Here is a 21,811-nt window from a genome sequence, read left to right on the forward strand (position 1 = left end):
GAAGGGGAGGAAGCCGACAAGAGTGAGCATAATCCGGAGAGCGAAACAACAAGATGGACAAGTTGGAGAGGAACATGACGACGACCATGTCCACGAAACCGCAAGCTCTACGTGACGAACGAAAGGCGCATCATGAGCGGTATGAACGCCGGTGACATCAAAGATGTTCGGGGATGGACGGCTGCAACAGAGATGTTCGGTGATGATCACGGCATAGTGATTTGACTGGATTGACCTTGGACCCGTCGTGTCGCGCGATTTTGCTCTACTAACCCATATACCTCTCCCTAATAATAAAGCGCGCAACGCTTCTGTCGTCTGTCATTGCGTTTTTGTAAAAAAGCCCCCGACATTTTTTAAAATCAACCCGCAGTCCGGATTTAAGTCAGAAAACGAATCGTTTTTTGCATTTTTCAGAAAACCCTCTGATGTTTCAGGTAATCAACCCGCAGTCCGGATTTAAGTCAGAAAATGAATCTTTTTTTGCATTTTTCCGAAAACTCCTTGATGTTTCAGGTAATCAACCCGCACTCCAGATTTTAACAAAAAAACCCTAACTATTCAGTTAATCAATTCACATTTTATCTAAAACAAAATTATCCATATCTTTTAAACCATAACTTCGATTTTAACATGTTATATATGAAATTTGATTAAAAAAGGTGTAAAATCTAAATAAGATGTTATTTTTAGCTGTTGAATAATTCTTAAATATTATTGTTGGTGCAAACTTAATTTGTAGTGCATGGTCCTTTTCTCTCTCTTTCCAGCGACGATACGAATTGCAATAAACATCCATTAAATTAAAACCAAATTGAGAGAAAAGAAAACATCGTTAACAACACATGCACACCTTTAGAAAACCTCGTGAGGAGAAACAACATATTTCTTATCTTATTCCGAGTGACTGTACATTCAAACGCGTTTTCGTTGTGTGAGCACTAAAGTCATCGTCGACAACACAAATGTGATGCCATGTGAAGATATATTGCGTTTAGAGCATGTATTATTTTCTTTTCCGTTGCAACACACAGGCTCTTTTGCTAGTCATTCAAACAAACCCACTTCAACCATTGTCTTTGACTTTTTTAAGTCCCTTCAGTGACCCAGCGGGCTGGCCCACTCCCATCTTAAAGTCTGCCCCTCCACACCTAATGCATGTGCTCCCATCTGCATATGTGCATGTGCTCCAACATCACCATATCGGAGCATCCCGAACAAAACATCGTTGCTGGCTGTCCCACCTCCCGCCCTCCCCTGCTCCCGCATCCCACCGGCCTTCCTAGGCTGTGACTCCGCTCCTTGCCTCGGTCGCTCATCAACAAGGGGTGGAGGAAGAGCCCGAGCCCGCCCTGGTCATACACGGCATGCGACGCCCCAGATCTTTCCACGAGCCATGGATCCCTCATCGTCCTCGATACAGAGGGAACGGGGCTGCGTTGGAGTGCAAGATAGCATGGAGATGGGTGTTGGCGTGGGATGGCGAGCACAGGCGTCAATGATTTTCAGTAGGAGAGAGGCGAGATCGGGAGCATGGGGTTAGGGAGAGGTGGAGCGGGACGTGTTTGTGCGGCGGCGGTTTGTTACCCTTTTTTTTAGGCGCGATGTGTGGGATCGTGGGTTTCTCATGTGAAATAGACATATGAAGCGATTTTTTCTGCGTGACATTGAGGGGAGAAGGGTGTGGGAGAGGGATCGTAAACGGAAGGAGGCCACTTCAATTATTAACCTCGATTTTTTAAGTCCGTCTAGTGACCCAGCGGGCCGGCCCACTTCCATAAAGTCTGCCCCTCCACACCTAGCCATATACTAGGCCTCAAAAGGAGTGGGAGTAATCCCGGGTTCTTGAAGCCTCGTACTCGTAGTTATGGTATACTGTTTTTTTACTGGGCATTGCGCGGAGACCCGGAGGAGCGACGTGACTAGACGGGGCCCGAATGTCGACGCACACGGCCGCCCTCCTCGCGCACGTCTTCTCTCTCTCTCTCTCCCGCTAATCCTCGGCGCTCGCTCGATTCCCTGCTCCCTTCGTTGGTCTCCGCCGCCACCCCCCGCATCTCGTCCTCCGCGTCGGCGGCAGCGCTCTCCAAGGCCCCTCTCCAAAAAAGATTTCGCGCCCTGCATTGTGATGGTAAGGGCGATCGTCTCCGTCTTTCTTTAATCACCGTGTGGTTTGGATTTATCTGTTCCCTTCTGACGCAATGCTGATGTTAGGGTTTTTGAGATTTTACTCGCCGGCGCAACGATGGCGCCGCCGATCGCTCTAGTTCTTCGCGTTCTTCTCCCCACCCCAACCCCCCCGCCCCCTTCTACGTGTCCAGATTCTCGGTTCGTTGCGCTCTTTTCCCCCCTTATAAAAAAAACGATCTGTTCTTTCCTGTAAAATCTCCTCCCTTGCATTCTAGGTTCCGACTTCTATATCGATTTCCCCTCCGAAGAAATGCAATGCGGAAGAGAGACTCCGACAATTGACACAAATTCTATTCTAAACCACATAGTGAAATTGTAGGACTTTACCCCCGACAATATAGTACGGACTCACACGGACACAAATTGTAGGACTTTACCCCCGACAATATAATAAAGAAGAGTTCAAATTCGAGTCAACTAGGACTTGGAACCATAGAAAATAGATGGTGGGGGTTGTACGAAGTGCCGCGATTTTATAGGCCCGGCTACTCCTCCTGATTTCTGATCTTACTGTTTCCAGGTTAATTTGTCACGCGTGAGGACTTGACGCCAGGGCAAATTTCCAGACACAACCATCTTTTGCTGGGTGAAGGTAAAAATATTTCGCTCCTAGCCATGCATCTCTCTCATGTATATGCCCCTCAGATCTGGACGTCATGTCTCTTTGGCCTCAATTGGAATTTAACTTGAAAAACTACAGTAGCTGATTGACGTTACATATTGACAAATGCTTTCTTTGTGCTTGCAATGCAATGTGGTCACGAGATGCAGCACCCTTTCTGTTTCTCAACTAACTCGTTTGGGGCATCTCGACGCTTCCCTCGCCTGACTCTTATACTTGCGAGACTGAGTGCATGGCGTTAAGTGTGTGGTGCTAATTTATATTGGAGTAATCGACTATACGTCTAAGCGCCCGATGGTGGTGGTCCGTCATGATTCGGCCCTACGAGGTCTGCTTACAGGCTGGAGTTGAGGTGCCAGTTGCGCCACTGCCCAGACTCACCTTCAGCAGCGTTCTTGCTGCCAGATTTAAGTGCCACGGTAGATGAGTGAGGTGGGAACTCAGAAGAGGAGCGAGCAGAAATTGTCGCCAACACAACGCTGGCACTGACACTGCTGGTTGTTCATTTGTTAGTTTTTGGTGGTGGCGCAATCAGTTTAGTTAGGGCAAGGAAGAGACAGCCAGACAGGTATGAACATTGAACTCATATATATGTACTAGGGGGCTGGTTGGGATAGGACACCTCTTTATTCCATCTGGTGACACATGCTTGTTTTCCAAACACCTCCTAGATAGATCACCCAATGGTCTACATTTTTTTGAATTTTGAGCACGAGTAACATAATTTGGTTCTATTGGATCAGGTTGTAGAGTAACCAATATAATGCTCCATTCTCACAATGATATATAAAGGGCCTGTTTGGGACTGCTCTACTCCAGAAAATTCAGCTCCACTCTAGAAAACATAAGCCAAACGGGGTAGCTTCACGATATACAGCTCCACAAAAAAACTAGAATCTGGGGTCCAACTTCCTGTTTTTTATGAAGCTCTCTATGAGGTGCTCCATAAAATTGTAGAAGCTGGAGTTGGAGCGAAATTACCCACCAATGCCACCCGTAAGTGGATACCCCTTCGTTTTTCCCCTCTCATCCAATCAGATAGATCCTTTCCACCAAATTTTCCATTCGTGAAGCTGGAGTTGGATAAAAGCCAAACGTTTTCTTTGAAAAAGCTACAACTTCCGTATGAAACTGCTCCAAAGTGGATTTGATGGAGCGGAGCTGCTTTTGATGAAGCAGAGCGGTCCCAAACAGGGCCAAACTTGCACCTCGGATTCTAATCCAATCTCCAAGTCAATGATAAATGGACGGCCAAATGAGATTTCGGATGGCATTCTTACCTGCGGATGGATAAAAATTATGCTTCTATATTTAGATAGTTATGCTTTTGTTGTGGATAGTTTGTTGTAAAAGCAGCCTATTGGTAGAGACCACATGGTAGTCTTTGGTAGTTTAATTGATTATTTCTTTATTAACTGCATGTCTTTTCTTCTCGATTATGAAGAAGGAAAAGAAATGTTTCTTCCCTATGTTCAGTAAACTTCATGGTGTATAATGTTGTGCAGCAACATAGTCTAGTAAGTGTGAACATAATTTAGGTTATGCCTAATTATTCTTTTGGCCATAGTAAAAGAATACTAAATTATTATTATTTATCTAATTTGAAATTTAATTGAATTTATTAGTATGAGGCTACGAGCGTATAATAATATGTGAACTGCTGATTAGTTAGTTGCATAACCATTATTTGCTTCATTGTGTCACGCTTCTCTGTGACAAGCGCAAACTATTTTCACAACTGTGGTCTGCTCATATATTTTCTGGCCAAAAATTAACATGATTTTCACTAGAGCATTCTTGGTATTATTGTAGAGAGTATGTTTCGGAGTGAATTCTCTGTCGTGTGGTGAACTTGATCATGGTTGTTACATAAATATTAAATGATGATCAGTGTGTTTATTAGAAGCAATTTCAGTGTGCTAAACTAGCAAACAAAGTTTACTAGCGAACTATGAGAGCAACTTAGCTGACTTTTTAACTCCAAAGTCATCTATGTTGTTTATGCAATCAACAAGGCAGTGATAATTTTCAGCTGGACATTGTTGTAGAACTACTGATTAGAACTGACTGCGAATATTGCTTCAATAGCATTCCGAGACGAATGACTGAGTTTACTTAACCCCATCACATGATTGGTAGTCTAAAAAATGGTTGCGAAAGAACTCTGTCTTGGAGAAAGGTGATTCGGTGAGTCCAGATAGTTCACACAAAGTCCTTTGCGCACAAAACAAAACAGTTATAAATGCATTTAGTTGTTGCGGTGTTTATCAGTTTGCAATACAGACTATTTACAGAACACACATGTGTATGATTAACGAATTAAGCATGCTGCCAGTATTTAGATTTTACAGGTATAGTGCTTGTTAGAATTGGTGTCAAATATGTGTGCAGGTTACAGTTGGACTTGGCATATGCGGAGAGTTAGATGTTCGAGTTGGACGAATGCAACCTGGGCCTAATATGTAATGCCACGGCGAGGTAGCCAAAAGATGAAGCTGGTAGGCTAGATACAAGATTACGAGGGGGGCGGTCTGGGCACCCCTACAGGTTTGACCAACATAAGATATATATTCGTCGAATGATCAAAGAACTAACCATGATGCCAGTATTTAGACATTACAGGTATGATGTTCGTTGGAATTGGTGTCGAATATGTGTACAAAGCTACAGTTGGACTTGGCAAATGCAAAGAGCTAGATGTTCGAGTTGAACGCATGTAATCTGAGCCGAATATGTAACGCCACGGCAAGGTAGCCAAAAGACGAAGCTGGTAGGCTAGATAGAAAGGAGCTGTTTGGTGCCGCCCGTAGCTGCCTTGCTAAATCACGACTCGCCAACTTTATGGTGCAGGATTTACCGCCGTGAGCTCGCCAATGAGCCACCGTAGAAACTGAAGGGCCGACCAAAACCTTGGCGTGGATCCAAAAAATTGGCTTCAAACCAAACATATGCCAACGAATCAGTCAGCAACCAAAATTTTGGTAAGGCTGCTTCAGGCTGTGATCCAAACAGGCCCAAGATCACAAGGGGGCAGTCCGGGTGCGTGGGGTAGGGATGACCGTAACGCCCCGACCAAACCCGCCGGTTCCTAGCCATTGCGCCTGGGATCTAGACTGGCCACGCAGACCAACACTAGTCTTTCATGCGCACTTTGTTCTCACTCGTGCGCACCCGGGATCAATTTTCGTAGTAGGCCACCCATCCTCAAATTGCTCCAAGCTAAGCACGCCTATCTTTGAGGTTCCTTTCGGATGGGCTCCAGGAAAAGAAGGTGTACCTTGTTGATGTGAGTAGTCTATATCATTCCTATTAAGCCATGATGTCACAATGACCAAACCGGCCGTGGAGTGGTGGTCGAGATGCTGTCCTTTGTTATCGGTGTATCATTTTGATTTAATATGTGGGAAGGAGCACCCGCAGTCATCTTTCGGGGATGTACGCATTCACGTTGAACCTCGTTAACAAAATCGTCTCGCCGTCTAATTTCTGCAATGATCCGGTCATGATAATTCCAACAACATTTGTATCATTTTGATTTAATATGTGGGGAGGAGCACCCCTAGTCATCTTTCGGGGATGTAGACATTCACGTTGAACCTCGTTAATAAAATTGTTTCGCCATCTAAATTCTGCAAATGATCCGGTCATGATAATTCCAACAATATTTTGCAATGCACATTAAGCAGTTCGGAACGTAACTTACACATGCTTTATGCAATGCCTATGTATTTGTTCTTAGATCATATTTATCTTGCAGCCATATTACTGAAATTTCCTTTTTGACCAAACACTTCACATTTCATTATTTAATTGCACCCCTAACTGTTTGTCAGTGCTGGTAGTGTAGGATTTAGTTTTGGAAATAGGGCCCAGAAAGTATAGTCCTTGGAAGAGACCTGCAATTTGATCCGCTATATGGTCTAACAGGCGACTAGTTGCAGGAAGCCATCTAAAGATTGTGTTGTAATTGTTGCTAGGTTGAAAGCACAAAGTGTGAAAGGGCGCTAATGGAAGCATAAGTCGTGCAGAATCTGATATGGTAATGAGATCTTATTGGTTGGTGCCTCCTTTTTATACAGTGGCGTAGCTAGGGGGTGGTCCGGGTGGTCCATGGACCACCCTAAAATTTCTCTACAACCTATATATTATAGCAAAAAATGAGTAAAATCTAATGTGAGTAATTAAATACAAATGAAAGTTTTACTATTGGACCATCCTGAATTATTGAGCTGGCTACGCTACTGTTTTTATACAGTTTAACTTCTGAAATTTTTAGCTCTTATTATTATGGTAAATTGAGACTTTCCTTTCACTGGCAGCACCTTTGAGCTGAACTCATTTTCATTTATTTTTTGGGGGTTTCCGGAAGCTTTATTTCAGGAAGTAAGAATAGAACAATTTCTCGGTCTCATACTCTCATCTATGATATAGGGGTGAGCATTGCCAGTGTCATCTCATTTCATCAGCTGCGGCATTAATGGGTTCGAATAGGCTACCCTTTGGATTCATTTCGGGAGGATATAGCTGCAGTGAGCAATATGAGTGGCAGCAGTTAACCCTTCGACAAAGAGAACAAGCAACAAGGGAACAACCCCATAGCAGTGCAAACTTGAGCTACCCTCTGCATACACCCAACAGGTATTATTTGCATTAGTGTGAACTTTTTCATGTCATGGTCATCATGTTATTCAGCTTTACACGTATCTTTCTTGATGAAATTCCAAGATTCAGAGATAAGGTAGAATATCTGGTAACTGCTACAGGAATTTTCAATGATGGATGCATTTTGTACCATTTAGACCATTTGTTGATGGGTTTCCTATAAGAATCTTATATACAACTATGTAGTGTAGGCAATTCCCACTAACATATTTATCTCAACATGCAATCATGCAGGGGGCATGGGAAAAGATCCACCTAAACATGCAACCATGCATGCAAAATGGCTCAAATGCTTTAATTATATTATGCTACTTATATTCAATATTTTTTTAGTTATACAATAATCATATGTATTTTCAGTTTTAGTCATATTATTAATCCAAGAGTTAATATTCGTATGACCAAATCTCATTGAATATATTGCATGGATTTCGAGTCGCTCAACTAGTCGTGACTAGTCGATGAGTCGCAACAAAAAGGTCGACTCAACTTAGTGTCGACTCGAAAAGCGAGTCACGACTAGTAGCAACTACAAGCTCGACTCTTTCCGAGTCGCTACCCCTGAGCGACTCGCATGAGTCGTGAGTCGAAAACCTTGATATATTGGAAGCAATTCCTGCAGTAACGTGTGGGTATCATCTAGTTTTGGAGTACTCTCCAAGCTTTAAAAATGGTTTTCCGATAAGGTCCTTCGGATCTTATGATTGGGGTTGTCAAATTTCTTATGTAATTTCTTTCCTATGACCTTGATTCCATAGGAAAACCAACATGACATGAAAACCTCATTTTTTTTTTTACTTTTAGAAGTTCAATTGACCTTTTATATCTGTTTCCACTCTCTTTTCATTCCTTGAAATGTCATCCATTTATTTCTTATGAATCATTGGAAGATATCTTTTAAAAATCCATAGTATGTGACGTCTCATGCCTGTGTTTTTCTTATCCTAACGATTTTGAATTTCTCGATCGGGAGGCCTTTAATTTTTCATATATTTCTTATAATGCAGGACTGAGAGGACTAGTCCGTCCTTTGATTGTGTTTGTGATTATGCAAAAGGAGCTGACGGACATATTCATGCAACGGTAACCCTTGGCAAGGTTTGCCAGTTTAACAGGGGCAGTAGCACTCAGAATGGACCTTATCAAGCGGATCAATATCTGCCATCTTACTTTCCAGTTGACCATTTTTCTGAGATAGATGAAGCACGGCATCGGGCCTACATGGACAGTTTTTACACTGACAAGAATCCTGATCACATCTCAGCTAGTCGGTTGCGTCATAGGGATGAACTAAGGAAAGCTGACACCAAGAAGCCATTTGAGAAATTGCACACTATAAAAAGTTCAAAAACAATGCGCGCTATCCATCGTAAGCAACTTAAGCTTTCACTCCATGAGGATAGAAATTGCAGGAATGCTTATCATGGCAAGAGGTTAAAAACAAAAAAGGCAAGATGGAGTTCTCGGAAAAACCATTCTAGCATGTCTTGTGTTAGTAAACATGAGAGGAGCAGTCGGCAGGGAAGATATGGAGAACATCCGTTTGAACAGGAAGCTGAGAACAGTAGCCACAAAAGGTATGGAGGTCAGCTGGCTGGAGAGAAAGCTAAGAAGCGTATGCTTTATGAGGGGCACCCTAAAGGATTATGTTCACTTCATGAGCAGGAGGAGCATCTGCATCATGAGATACATTGTAGTGGTTCTGATACGATAAGAAATGACAATTGGGAGAAAAATGCTGAAGCAAACGACGAAGTAGATCATAATGGAGCAGAAGGGAACTGCCATCTAATGAAGAATATTCAGACCGCTTCTGCTACATGCTGTGGCCCAACAAAGTCTAATGAAAACTCAGATGTGTTACGTCCCAAGTACAGCAGCAAAACCATTGCTTCATCAAATGAGCCGAATGGGAGTAGCAGCATGAAATTAGTATCTGACAAGCAGCCAAGTGTTGCTGGTTGTACCAAAAGACCTCGAAACACAAGAACTGAAGATGTTTCAACACCTAACCTGCAGAATCTTCCAGTCACTCATATGGAGAAAGGCTGCACCAGAAAACCTGGAAACACAAGAAGTGGAGAGGTTTCAACATGCAATGTGCACCGTCTTCCAGTCACTCACATGGAGAAGGGCGTGCATACAAAGCAAGCTGATAATACTTCTCATTCTGAATTGCTTCGTGAATGTCTAGATATTTGGAGAAGAAGAAAATTAAGGAAGGAAAGTAGTGCTGAAGCTAAAAAACTAGATCAAACAGGTAGTGCGAGGCATGAACGGTCTGCTTCTCCTCGTAGCTCAGAAAGTGATGATGAAAGTGTCAATGCATCTGAGAGTGCTTCTGGGAGCTCAGAAAGTGCGGCTGAAAATGATACTGCATTGGAGAATTCCCAAAAATGTAGAGGTCCGACGTCGCTTGGAGTACAAAAGCGTGGTGAAGGAAGAGCAATGACAAATGCAGAGCAGCCCTTCAGATGCCTTAGTGGTAGCAATTGCAACAAAAGCTCAGCCAAGCAAGAGCTGAAGTGCAATCTGGAGGTTTTGCAAGAAGCACATCCAGGTGAAATCATGCAGCAAAAGGAAGAGAACAGACTTCCATGCTGCCTACCAACTGTTCATCCAACTGCCATGATACAAACTAGTCAGAACAGTTGTTCTGATACTAGCAAGAAACAAACTAGACGGAACAACTGGGCAGATATTAGTAAGGTAGATCAAGCAGCTACTTCACGTCCTGATAGTAGTGTCTGTTGGAATGTTTCTCAGCACGAGGCGATTAGCAATCATTTGGATGATGGGAGAAAATATAAACTGGGTATCGGCTGTGAAATTAAAAGGAAAGCAGCACAAGGCGATGGTGCTAAACGGTTTGAACAAATGGCCACTTTGATAACAGGTCCAACACTGCTGGATCAAAAAAGCCCTGCGGTTTGCTCTCCTGATGATGGTAGTGTGAAGGTCTGTGGGTCAGAGTGTTCCAATCAGTACAGTGAAAGTACTTTAAAACTGGATAAAGGGAAGAAGCCTGTCAAATGCTCTAGTGGAACTGACTGTGAAGTCATAAGACTGTGCTCCAGTGGAAGTGATTGCAGTGACATCCAACAAGATACCATTAATTGCAGAATAAAGAGGCAAGTGTCTTCATCTCTGGCAGACTCTGAAAATGATGAAGGAACAAAGGAAGATTATCAGCCAGCTGAAGTTCTTGAAGTGACATCAAATCGACAGATTTCCTACCGTTCTGATGTTGGCAGAAAAATATCTGATGTTTCTAGACCAACTGATTGCACTCCACGTTTTACAATACCGGACTTAAATTGCTTGCCTAGTATTATCACAGATGAAGAAGAATTCGAGGTATCTCAAGAAGTGATTAATCAAGCAACTGGGCACGGTTTGGAACGGCATGATGCTTGTCCGAGCTTTTCCGCATTTAGTGGGCCTGCTGTGCAGGAAGAACTGGTTAATCAACCAGAGAAGAATGAATTTATTGGAGGAATTTGCGCAAGAACGGGTGCAAATGGTTCACAGATCTCTGATTCACATGGTGCAAAGGGAGTGGTTAATCAGGCAACTGGGCAGGATACTAGTCCGAGCTTTTCCGCATTTAGTGGGCCTGCTGTGCAAGAAGAACAGTTTAAGCAACCAGAGAAGAATGAATTTATCGGAGGAATTTGCGCAAGAACGGTTGCAAATGGGTCACGGATCTCTGATTCACATAGTGCAAAGGAAGCGGTTAACCAGGCAACTGGGGAGGATACAAGTCAGTGCTTTTCAGCCTTTAGTGGGACTGCTGTGCAGGAAAAACAGGTTAAACAATCTGAAAAGCATGAATTTAGTGGAGGAATTTACGAAAGTGAGATTGCAAATGGTTCGCGGATCTGTGATTCACATAGTGGGCCGCCAAATCTAAATACTGATGAAGAAAGTATCGCATCAACTCAGGCATTCAAATGTGCCCTTGGGGAATTCATAAAAAACATCTTAAGGCCTCTGTGGGAAGAAGGCCTCTTATCCCGTGAGGTCCACAAAATTATAGTGAAGAAAGCGGTGGATAAAGTGGCCTTCACATTGGGCCCAAAGGTGCCTCGTACAGAAGCAGACACCTTTAGATTTTTCGCTGAGGAAACTCAAAGTGTTGAACAACTCGTTCAGGTGCTAGCCTGCGCTCTTTCTGTTTATATCAAGAATGCTATGTACTACTCCCTCCGTCTATGTTAAGCTTTCAAAAACGTCCTATATTGTGGGACGGAGGGAGTAGTTTTGTTTTGTTATACTCTGCTAAAGAATCTACGGTATCTTGTCTTGCAGGGTTACTTGGATGTATACCTGGGAAAGCAAGTTCTTAAGAGAACCATGCCTGGTGGTATCTGACCAGTGAGGGCTGGGGAAGCCCCATGTAAAAATACATTTGACCCCATCTGTTGGTATTAATTCCCATGTTATGGTTTTCCTTTGCTAACCACAAACTCCTTGATTTCCACAGGCAGTTATAACAACTACTCCTAGGAGGAAACTACTCTGAAGCAAAAGTCAAAGGAAGACAATGTTTTGGGTCAATGGATCTTCCTTCTGCTCACGATGAGACACTTTTACTTGTGAAGCACCTGTCCAAGTTAAAACAGGGTTCCATCTAATATTAACCCAAATGGCCTAGGCATGGCGATGCAGCCAAAGTTCGGTTTGTAATGTGCATTTCCATTATCTAGGCCTGTCTTCCCACAATGTGCAAATGTCGTGATGATGAACTGGCATTTGGTTTTGTGGCCTGCGCTTTCATTTTGTTTAGAATTACGCATTGTTTAATATTTATTATAGGAAATCACAGAATCATTACTATTGTGTTCAGCTAGGCTGGTAATGGGACCCTGATAAAACAGCACAACGCAACACCTACACTAAAATTGGGCAAGAACTGAGCTTGTCGCCATTAGACTTAGAAATGTCAGCTGTTATGATTGCCGTAGTCCTTTTTTCGTGGTTTTTTAATCCAAGACACATATCTTCTTGAAAATGCCATTTGACAACACAGTTTTAGGCAATTCATATTGGTGCGATCATGAAAATTTTAGTTGGCGAGCAAGATGATTTTTTGGCAAAAACTTAAGCTGAGACAGGTTTGTCATGCTTGCCAACTAAATTTGCGATCTTCAACAAACATAATTTACTATAAAAAAAATGTTTGATTTGTCATACCTAAAAGTTTGGTATTCACCGGATATTTGGGTCCCATCTTCTTCACCTATCCTGTCCCTGGGTTCCTTTGAAATTGTATGTATGTGAGGTTTGAGGCTGAGTGGCGGCCTTCAAGCTACCTATTTCGTTCCCTTGAAGCTCAAAGTGCACACAAATTTTTTAAAAGGCAAACTTTGTAAGCTTTGATCAAGTTATTGTTTTTTTCTTATATCTACAATACTAAATATAGAAAATATGAAGCCACACCTTCTAATGAATCCAATGATGTATGTTTGGCATTGTAGATGTAAGTATTTTTCTTCATAAACCTGGTCAAAATTTATGATGTTTGATTTTTTTTAAACATCTATATGTTGTACATTATGGACCGGTGGGGGTAAATAGTAACAATATTATTGCAAGGGATTACTCATCACGCCCCTGGCCCTTGCTTGCGGCATGTCATCATACCCATTGGTGAAGGCGTAGCTTTTGGTTAGTATATTTGGGACTATTGCGCTAACGTTTTCTCAGCAACATCATCCCGAGAGAACTATCATTCCCTCCAGGATGTCATCCGAGAACACCATGGGAGTGTTTCCTCAAAAATCTCAATCTCAGTAAACACTTGAGAATTACCATGCATAAAAAGATATATTTGTCATGTTATTGTATTAAGATCTACCATGTAGTGAAGTAAAAGAACTGTCACACCAACAGAAAGATGTCAAAAAATGGTCATGCTGCAGCGGCATAATTGCCATGCATTTTTGATGATTTGCCATGATTTAATACAAGAATTGCCATCCTAAAAAGAATTTTTTTCATAGTATTTGCCGTGTCGAAATAAGAATATTGTCATGCTACATCAAAGGAAACTGGTGAAAATTGTCATGCTCCAGAAACGGAACATTTGATGCCGTCAGCTCGTAGTTCACTCATACGGGTGTGTAAGAGGAAACAAAGATTTTCACGTGTCTTGGTTTGAGTTCCGTACACGAAAATCAAACTTGTCACAACGCATTTCTTGTGACAAAACATTTGTCCGCAGATTTACTTGGTTATCCACTATGAAAATACAAGGGTTTTGACGTCTGTGGTGTGCTAGAGTTTAGGATCGTTAAAATGTTGTTTCCTTTTTGGGGACGTCGTTTTTTTGTTAAGAATCCTCCTATTAGTCCCTTTTTTTAGAATCCTCCTATTAGTTTGTATATTGTCGAAAGTTTGTTGGCGTGGTTAGTCACTGTTATACATAGCAAATCGTGGTTCACATTGCTTCAGGTTTTCTATTTGTTTTTTGTTGGCGTGATCTTCTATATATGTTATGTGTTGGCTATGTCCATCCTACAGTTATGCAGAGGCTGGATGTGTATTCATTATGTAAATATCACTCGATAGGTGTTACTCTATAAGTTAACAAAAAGAGAAAAATCATTGCTTTCAAACGGCTGATAACACGACTCGCATCAACCGCCCGCGGCGCATGCCACGCTTCACGGTGGGGCCCGCCCCATTCTCAGCCTTATCTTCTCGTCTCCTTATCTCCTGAACGAGCCCAGCCCCCTTTCGCCATGGCCTGTTGACAAGCACTCTCCGCCATGGCCCTGCCCAAGCTCCAAGAACTGCTTCTCAAAACACGTATCGTCGGCGGCGGCCGGTGCTGCAGCACCACTCAACTTTCTATCAAGCCCGTCCCTTTTTTCTCCCGCACGTCATGCCATGGCTGCTGCCCAAGCTCTCTCCGCCATGGCCTGCTGTCTAAGCTCCAAGCGCGGCTTCCCAAGGTCCATGCCCGATGTTGCGTTGCGGGATCGTCGGCGGTTGTTCGTGCTCCAATGCAGCCTCGTTGGTGATTCGGTGTCGCCGACAGAGCTACCCTGAGCTGTGCAAGTACATGGTGTTTCTTTACAACGACTTTTTGCTGTAGGGACTAAAAAATAATCTTATTTAGTCTCATACGAAAGAAACATAAAGGACTTAAAAGAAGATATTTGGGACTAAAGGAAAAAGTCTCTATGAGAGGGTTTTTTTAAGATTTTTTTGACACTTTTTCCAACAGTGCCCTTACTTTTAGCATGTCGTTTAATAACTTTTAGTACATTACTAGGGGTAACATGGTTTTTTTGCATGTCATTTAATGACCTCTAGTCCTTGTTTAGTACTCCCTCCGTTCCTAAATATAAGTCTTTTAAGAAATTTTATTAAAAGTCTACATACGGAGCAAAATGAATGAATCTACAGTCTAAAGGATGTCTATATACATCCGTATGTAGTTCACTAATGAAACCTCTAGAAAGACTTATATTTAGGAACGGAGGGAGTATTTGGAAAAAAACGGGTTGGGACTAAAAAAGTCTTAGGACTTTTAAAGAAACATGGCAATAGTCACTGATATAGCCATTGCACGCTGCGTTGCATTGAGGCGCCGATCATACATTGCATTGGAGCTTCATCGGTGTCGTCGGTGCTACGATGGACCTTTGCCGGAGTTACATTGAAGCTTCACTAGAGTCATCGGTACTGCGTTTGCGCTCTGTCGAAGTTGCATTGAAACTTCACCGAAGTTGTCGGTGCTGCATACGATCGTCGGTGCTGCAATGGAGCATCATGTTGTTGACAACGTGGTGTTCGATGTTGTGATGGAGCATCGCCGGGGCCATGGAGGTGTTGCGATGAATGAGAGACAAGGTCAGGGGTGGACCTCGTGGATATCTAGTGAAGAGGAAGACGTGCTGCTTAGCCTTACGATCGAACGGCCCGTGCCCGTGCGTCTATTGGACGGCTCATGAGGTGGATGATTTTTACAGAACATTATCCGGATGATTTGTAGTAGCACTGCTCATAAAAAAACACCACAAAAGATAGTCAAAATGTCCGTTACGGTGATGCACCCCACCTATGATGGAGAGTCGTGGCTGCTGTCATGGTAGTACCTGCTACCCTAGTCGTGCGCCACCCACCCTGTTGCATCGTGAGCAAGTGGCCGTCGTGCGCGCGCCTTTACCCCGAAACCGAATGAACGGAACCGGCCGTATGCACGCGTCTATCTTCGTAACGTAATGCCACCGCCCTCGAGTCCTCCTACTACTATCCTATAGCAGCACTAGAAGCAGTAACTTGCTGCCAGCCATACAGGAGCAGGCCAGGTTCCGGAACGTACTCTACTCTACTCAGCACAGGTCGAAAATTTGAAACCTATGGGCGCGTCAGCCCAGCCCCAGACCAGACGCGCACACCGACCAACCCAACCCAAACAAATTCATTCGCCGAAAAGAGAGAGAGAGAGAGAGGGGCTCCCCACCTGCCCCGACAAGCGTGCAGTGCACCGCCTCTGCTTTCCCGGGCGCCATCAGTGCGATCCATCCATACGCAGACGCAGACGGTCAGAACTCAGGCACCGCACGGCCCCGGGGAAGTTACGCGCCTTTACTTTGGAGCCGTAGCTTGCGAATGGAATCCAATACGAGGTGCATGCAATTTCGTCACAATCGAACAAGATGACCCCTCGTAGTATTTTTTTTTTCAATGGAAAGGAGGAGAGCTTCTTTTGCTCACTCTTTTCGCGCGTGACGATGACGACCGACGCAAAAAAGTTGGCGTCAATAGTTACTACCACGCCCATCAATCAAAGATTCAAAGGAATGGAAGAGAGAGAGAGAGAGAGAGAGAGAGAGTGTGGGGGATGAGATGAAACATTTCTTCGTTATCAAAATTGCCTTCAAGCATGAACGACCTCTGTTGGATCTGTGTAGTACTGCCCACCGCCACCGTCACCGTGGGCGTGGGCGTGGGCGTGGGCTTGGGCTAGACGAGTATCATCTGGAAGAAGAGGTCGTTCCAGATGTCGATGGGACCGGGGAGGCACCAATGGATGCAGTCGTTGTAGAGCTGCACCTTCTCGTTTGGCCAGTGCCCGTACCGGCTGGGGTGTCCGTCGGGCCGCATCAGCATGGCGGCGGTGGCGTCCATGAGCATCATCCTCAGCCCCTTTGCCCTCGCCGCCTTCTCCGCGGCGCGGTACTCCTCCATCTGCGCCGTGTAGAAGCGCAGGTCCCGTCCCTCCATGGCCACCGTCTGGTTCCCCCGGAGCGGCTCCGTGCGCCTGCAGTTGCCGCCCTGGTCCCACGTCCCGTTCTCGAAGTGCGACATGGGCGACAGCATCCGCACGATCACCCGCCCCTTCACCTTGTCCAGGGCGTTGATGGCCTGCAGCGCCACCCGCCACGCCTTGCGCTGCGAGTAGTAGAGCGTCAGGTCCGGCACGCCGTACTGCCGGCTGCAGAAGCTGCACCCGATCAGCCGCCGCTTCTCGTAGAAGAGGGAGGGGCGGGAGAACCAGTTGGCCGCCGACACAAGCACGTAGTCGAACCGCGGCACCTGCGACACCCACTTGTCGTCCGGCTCGTCAAGGTAGAGGCTGTAGTGCCCCGTGTGCGCCGGGTCGTCCTGCTCCGGCTCCCGCGCCCGCACCAGGAACGGCGACCAGAACATGTTGATGGTGAAGTTGTACGCCCGGTAGTGGTACACCTTGTTCTGGTCCGTCGGGTTCGCCGAGACGTCCTTGGGATACGCCACCTGCACTTCGAAGGTCACACTCCTCAGGTCTCAGGCGAATGCGCAAAAAACATGGCATGGCAGCCTCAAAGGATGTTCTTGAGAATGAAAATGTACCTGTGAGAGGAGGCAGAGGAGGGACTGCATGTGGTTGCGGGCAAGGGAGTCGCCGACGAAGGCGAGGGACTTGTGGCGGACGAAGTGGAGGAACTGGACGGGGTCGAAGCGCGGCAGCTCGCAGCCGGAAGGCCTCCAGCGCCACTTGAGGAAGCCGAGGTCGGGGCGGCCGTACTTGAGGCAGTTCTGGTGCTCCTGGATCATGCCGCACGTCTTGTGGGTGTAGTAGGGCGCCTCCGCGTCGGGCACCCACTCGCCGCGGAAGATGTCGCAGTACTTCATCACGCTCACCACCGGCGCGGACGACGCCAGCTTGGTGGCGCGCGGCACGCTCACGCCGGTCAGACCGAAGTACTGCGCGTTGGTCAGCAGGATGAGGATGGCCAGCGCCGAGAAGTAGACCGGCACAGGCCCGAACAGGACCTTCACCAAGAAATGGAGCTTCATCTCCCCCTCCCTCCCTCCTTCTCCCCCGCTCTCGCTGCCTGTCTTAGGCTCTTAGCTAGCTACTACGTGTACACCTATTATCTACTTACAGCAGCTTGCAGCAATTGGCAAGCAAGAAGAGGAAAGACCATGGATATCTGCCTAGCTTAGCTTGGTACTGCACGAAGGAGAAGAAGAGGCAGCGCACGAGGAAGGGGATGATGGATGGATGGATGGCTCTTTTTTGCCTTTGCCCGGCGGTGCTTGCTTTGCGCACCCTGTCTGTGAGGCAGAGGTGCCGCTTCTTGAAGGCGGTGGACGCGGAGGAGGAGAAGAGAGTAGGTGCGCGGTTCATTTCAATATTGACAGGTGGGCTCGCCGAGGAACATGTCTGTCTTTTTCCATATTTAATAATCAGCTCGCAATGTACTCGTATGCGAGATTTATCTATAGCCGAACTCGGACACCCACACGCGTCCGCACAAACCAAGAACAACTTCAACCGCACGATTTATTTGTTTGAGCCAAATATATTTGTATGGAAGAGTATTTATAACTGTATTCGTCCACAAAAACTAATCAACAAGGTTTAAATAATACATTATATAATCAGATACCTCAAATACGTATTTTTTTTTGCGAGACACCTCAAATACGTATTGATAAGCTGAACTCGCCCGGTTTCATCATGCTCATGCGTGTTGGTTGGTCGCGATCCTCGTAGTGTCGGTTCGATCGCCGGCGAGATAGAATAGGACATGGGAGTCGAGGGAGTCGACCTCTCACCGTCTTTCATGCTCTACTTTTCTTCGTTGTAGCCCGTACCCGGACGGTGTTGGCGGAAGTGAGATCGATGACGGATCCCTCCTGAGAGGAGCGGATGTCCACCACGACGCGGTTGCGGCGCCCATACTGGTTCACCATACGTTCACTCCGACTCTCTAACATCCGTCGTCGCGAGGGCCTCCATTGCCTCATGCGCCCGCTGCCTACACGCCATGTTTGCGTCTGCTGACGTGCCAACAAAGGGGTTGCGCGTCCGTCACATCGTCCAGATGTCACACGGACCACAACGCTTTCGGTGAGGCAGCGACACCAAACTAATGAACCGACTGTGCGGACGCAATGGATTTCCGACGTTGCGAGTCTGATCGATGTCGTAGGGCCGTGATACTCGTGATCTGATTTTGGTTTTCCGTGAAGAGGAACGGGTTATCGCAACACAATGTGGGTAAGTATTTTTCGCAGTTATGAAACCAAGGTTTATCGAACCAACATAAATATCAACCACAACCGTCTTCAACGACTGCAAAAAAAAACTTGCATTCAACGCGGGCAAGAGTGTTGTCAACCCTCTTTGTCTTGTTATTTGCAAGCAAGTGAGGTGTAGATAATTATAGATATCAATATAAAATAAAAACAAGTAAATGACAATAAGGTAATAAAGATTTTATCAATATGTTGTGCATAGACCCCGGGGCCATAGCTTTCTCTAATGGCATCTCTCATAAAAATAGCACACGGTGTGTAAACAAGTTACTGTTGGGCAATTGACAGAAAAGCGGAGAGTTATGCAATATTCGCGGCAATGATCATGTGTATATATGCATCACATCCACAAACAGATAGGGTTACTCCTGCGTGCACCTATTACTGTTACTCCACTCATCGACCGCTATCCAGCATGCATCTAGAGTATTAAGTAAAACAGAGTAATGCATGAATAACAATGACATGATGTAGACAAAGTAAATCGAGCAATATGAATAAACCACATCATTTTATTCTTAATAGCAGCAACACAAAGACGCATCTTGCCCCTTTCTGTCACTGGGACATAGAAATTCGTCACGTTGAACCTACTACGTCGCACCTCTCTTACCGAAGAAATATTGATCTACTTGGCCAAACTATTTCAATATATCACACAGAATTACGAAGATATCATAATCAAGCACATAAGAATCATATAAGCATGCAGAGAAGACTCAAATATTTATCATGAATAATCTGAACATAAACCCAGAATTCATGGAATCCCAACAAACGCAACGCACAAAAGGAATTACATCATATGGATCAAAGCAAAGATGTGAAGATCATTGTATTGAAGATCAAAGAGAGAGGAACCACCAAAAAGTTTCGGGGCAATTGGACTTCGTTTAGTATGGAAAATCTCAAAAGTGAAAAACACCCAGAAAACAACTACTCGCACTAGTTCAATAGGTTAGTGCTCAAATATAACATAAATTGGTAAACAAACACCCCACAAGTATTCTAGAATGATAATATGTCAACATGGAACAATGAAAAATTATAGATACGTTGAAGACGTATAAAGCATCACCAAAGCTTAATTTCTGCTCATCCTCGAGTAGGTAAATGATAAAAACAGAAATTTTGATGTGACATGCTAACAATGATGTAACCTTATGCATGTATGCTTATTGAGAAACGATGAATTAATAAACATTAACACAACAATACTTATAGGTATAAGTAGCAAATCATTAATTTTTCAAATTATACGATCCTTAAAGATTGTTTTCCCCATAATCCATCTTTATTATATTAGCAAGCCATGGCTCCATCTTCACCACATTAATACAAATGTCAAGCACCACGGTGTCCAAGTCACGCAATTGGATTTGTACTTTTTTAATGTGCATCAACTTTTTATTCTTCACGCAATAGATGAGCGTGAACCATTGAACATAGCATAAAGGTGGAATAGAATACGATGGTAGGTTTCAAAGGGATAAAAGTGGAGAAGATAGTCTCACGTTAACTAGGCGTACCAACGAGCTATGGAGATGGCCGTCAATATATATCAATGCGAGGAGTAGGGATTGACATGCAAACGATGCACAAGAGTTATAAGTGTATGAAAGCTTCGCTGAAGTTAAGTGGAATGTGCATCCAACTTGCTTGATCATGAAGACCTCAGGCATTTGAGGAAGCCCGTTGAGAGAGAGAGTTTGAGCAGAGAGATAGGATATGAATGAACGAAAAAAGAAAACACAAAAGAAAATGGATATATTAGATGCATGTATGTATGTATTATGTATGTACGTATCATGTATGTATCATATATGTATGTGTGTATGTATTGTGTATGCATGCATGTATGTAGAAGAAAGAAAATATATTATGTATATGTGTGTGTTGTGTTGTGGTGAGACCGTTGGCTCACTTCCATGTGGGGTCAACCCCCCACTCCCACTAGCAAGGGGACCACGAAACTTCCCCTATAAAAATGTTAAAAATAAATAATAGAAACAAATATAAAATATGTATATTTTTTATTAATAAAATAAATAAGTAATTAATTAGATAATTAAGTATTAGTAATAATGATTATGGGTAAAATGATTAATTAGATAATATGTTAATTAGGATAACTAAATTATCCTATTAGAATATGACACCTAGGTCCCCCAATAAATTAATCTGATTAATTAATAAATTAAACCTAATTAAAAAATTGTGTCTATGACACATGGGACCCACTGGTCAGTTTGACCATTCAACTGTTGATGTGAGCATGACATCTTGTTGATGTCATAATAGTATTTAATAATTAATTAAATCTGTTTTTAATTCCTAATAATTGAATAAAACTTTAGAAATTAATATTAAATAAGCAGTAAGTCAGATCAAAATATTTTCAACATGAAAGTTAATCAGCACAACGAGACGAACCAGGATACGCGGTCCATTCGTTTGTCACGCGTCCCTAGCATGACAAACATGGAACATTTCCATCATTTTTCATCTGTCCCGTAGTAGCCACAAACCTGGAAAATATCGTCAGATATTCTTCTGACCCGTGTGCGACATGTGTTGGTGCGTTAGTTCATGCCTAGCGCTGCCTTTAAGCCACGTCTTGCTTTGTGATGCTTTTGTTTGTGCTGTTATTTATTGTGTTTCCCCTACGCTACTTCTTTTCCGGTAGACCCCGAGACTGACGCTGCTGCCGGGTACATCTACGCCCCTGACGACCAGCCCTTTGCCGCAGAGCAACAAGGCAAGCAAACCCCCTTGATCATCCCTATATCACCTATG

At 44.1% G+C, this 21,811-nt stretch overlaps 2 protein-coding genes across 5 annotated transcripts; one reads left to right on the plus strand and one right to left on the minus strand.

Moving 5' to 3' along the window:
- Nucleotides 1–1,908: 1,908 nt before the first annotated feature.
- LOC123443991 lies at nt 1,909–12,307 on the plus strand. Of its 4 annotated transcripts, XM_045120579.1 has the most exons (8): nt 1,909–2,131; nt 2,711–2,782; nt 5,204–5,359; nt 6,790–6,851; nt 7,244–7,450; nt 8,482–11,629; nt 11,786–11,873; nt 11,961–12,307. In XM_045120579.1, exons 5-7 carry the CDS (start codon nt 7,290–7,292, stop codon nt 11,846–11,848), a joined length of 3,372 nt encoding a protein of 1,123 aa, XP_044976514.1. In that variant the 5' UTR covers nt 1,909–2,131; nt 2,711–2,782; nt 5,204–5,359; nt 6,790–6,851; nt 7,244–7,289; the 3' UTR covers nt 11,849–11,873; nt 11,961–12,307. The 4 variants fall into 4 exon arrangements, with proteins under 4 accessions (XP_044976514.1, XP_044976513.1, XP_044976516.1 ...); XM_045120578.1 differs by lacking the exon at nt 5,204–5,359; XM_045120581.1 differs by lacking the exons at nt 5,204–5,359; nt 6,790–6,851.
- Nucleotides 12,308–16,242: 3,935 nt separating this feature from the next.
- Nucleotides 16,243–18,116, minus strand: LOC123443992 (protein trichome birefringence-like 19). Its single transcript, XM_045120582.1, has 2 exons — nt 17,321–18,116; nt 16,243–17,224 (listed from the first exon to the last, which is right to left on the minus strand). The coding sequence occupies exons 1-2, from the start codon at nt 17,765–17,767 to the stop codon at nt 16,454–16,456; spliced, it is 1,218 nt and encodes a 405-aa protein (XP_044976517.1). The 5' UTR covers nt 17,768–18,116; the 3' UTR covers nt 16,243–16,453.
- Nucleotides 18,117–21,811: the final 3,695 nt, after the last annotated feature.

The sequence above is a fragment of the Hordeum vulgare genome, chromosome 3H (assembly GCF_904849725.1).
Source record: "Hordeum vulgare subsp. vulgare chromosome 3H, MorexV3_pseudomolecules_assembly, whole genome shotgun sequence".
NCBI classification, from domain to species: domain Eukaryota; kingdom Viridiplantae; phylum Streptophyta; class Magnoliopsida; order Poales; family Poaceae; genus Hordeum; species Hordeum vulgare.

Excerpts from the sequence above, each read along its gene's own strand:
- LOC123443992 (XM_045120582.1), bottom strand. The coding sequence starts at position 17,767 with ATGAAGCTCCATTTCTTGGTGAAGGTCCTGTTCGGGCCTGTGCCGGTC. Across the intron at positions 17,225-17,320 it reads TCCTCTGCCTCCTCTCACAG|GTGGCGTATCCCAAGGACGT; the intron begins GTACATTTTCAT and ends TTCGAAGTGCAG.
- LOC123443991 (XM_045120579.1), top strand. The coding sequence starts at position 7,290 with ATGGGTTCGAATAGGCTACCCTTTGGATTCATTTCGGGAGGATATAGC. Across the intron at positions 7,451-8,481 it reads CCTCTGCATACACCCAACAG|GACTGAGAGGACTAGTCCGT; the intron begins GTATTATTTGCA and ends CTTATAATGCAG. Across the intron at positions 11,630-11,785 it reads GTGTTGAACAACTCGTTCAG|GGTTACTTGGATGTATACCT; the intron begins GTGCTAGCCTGC and ends CTTGTCTTGCAG.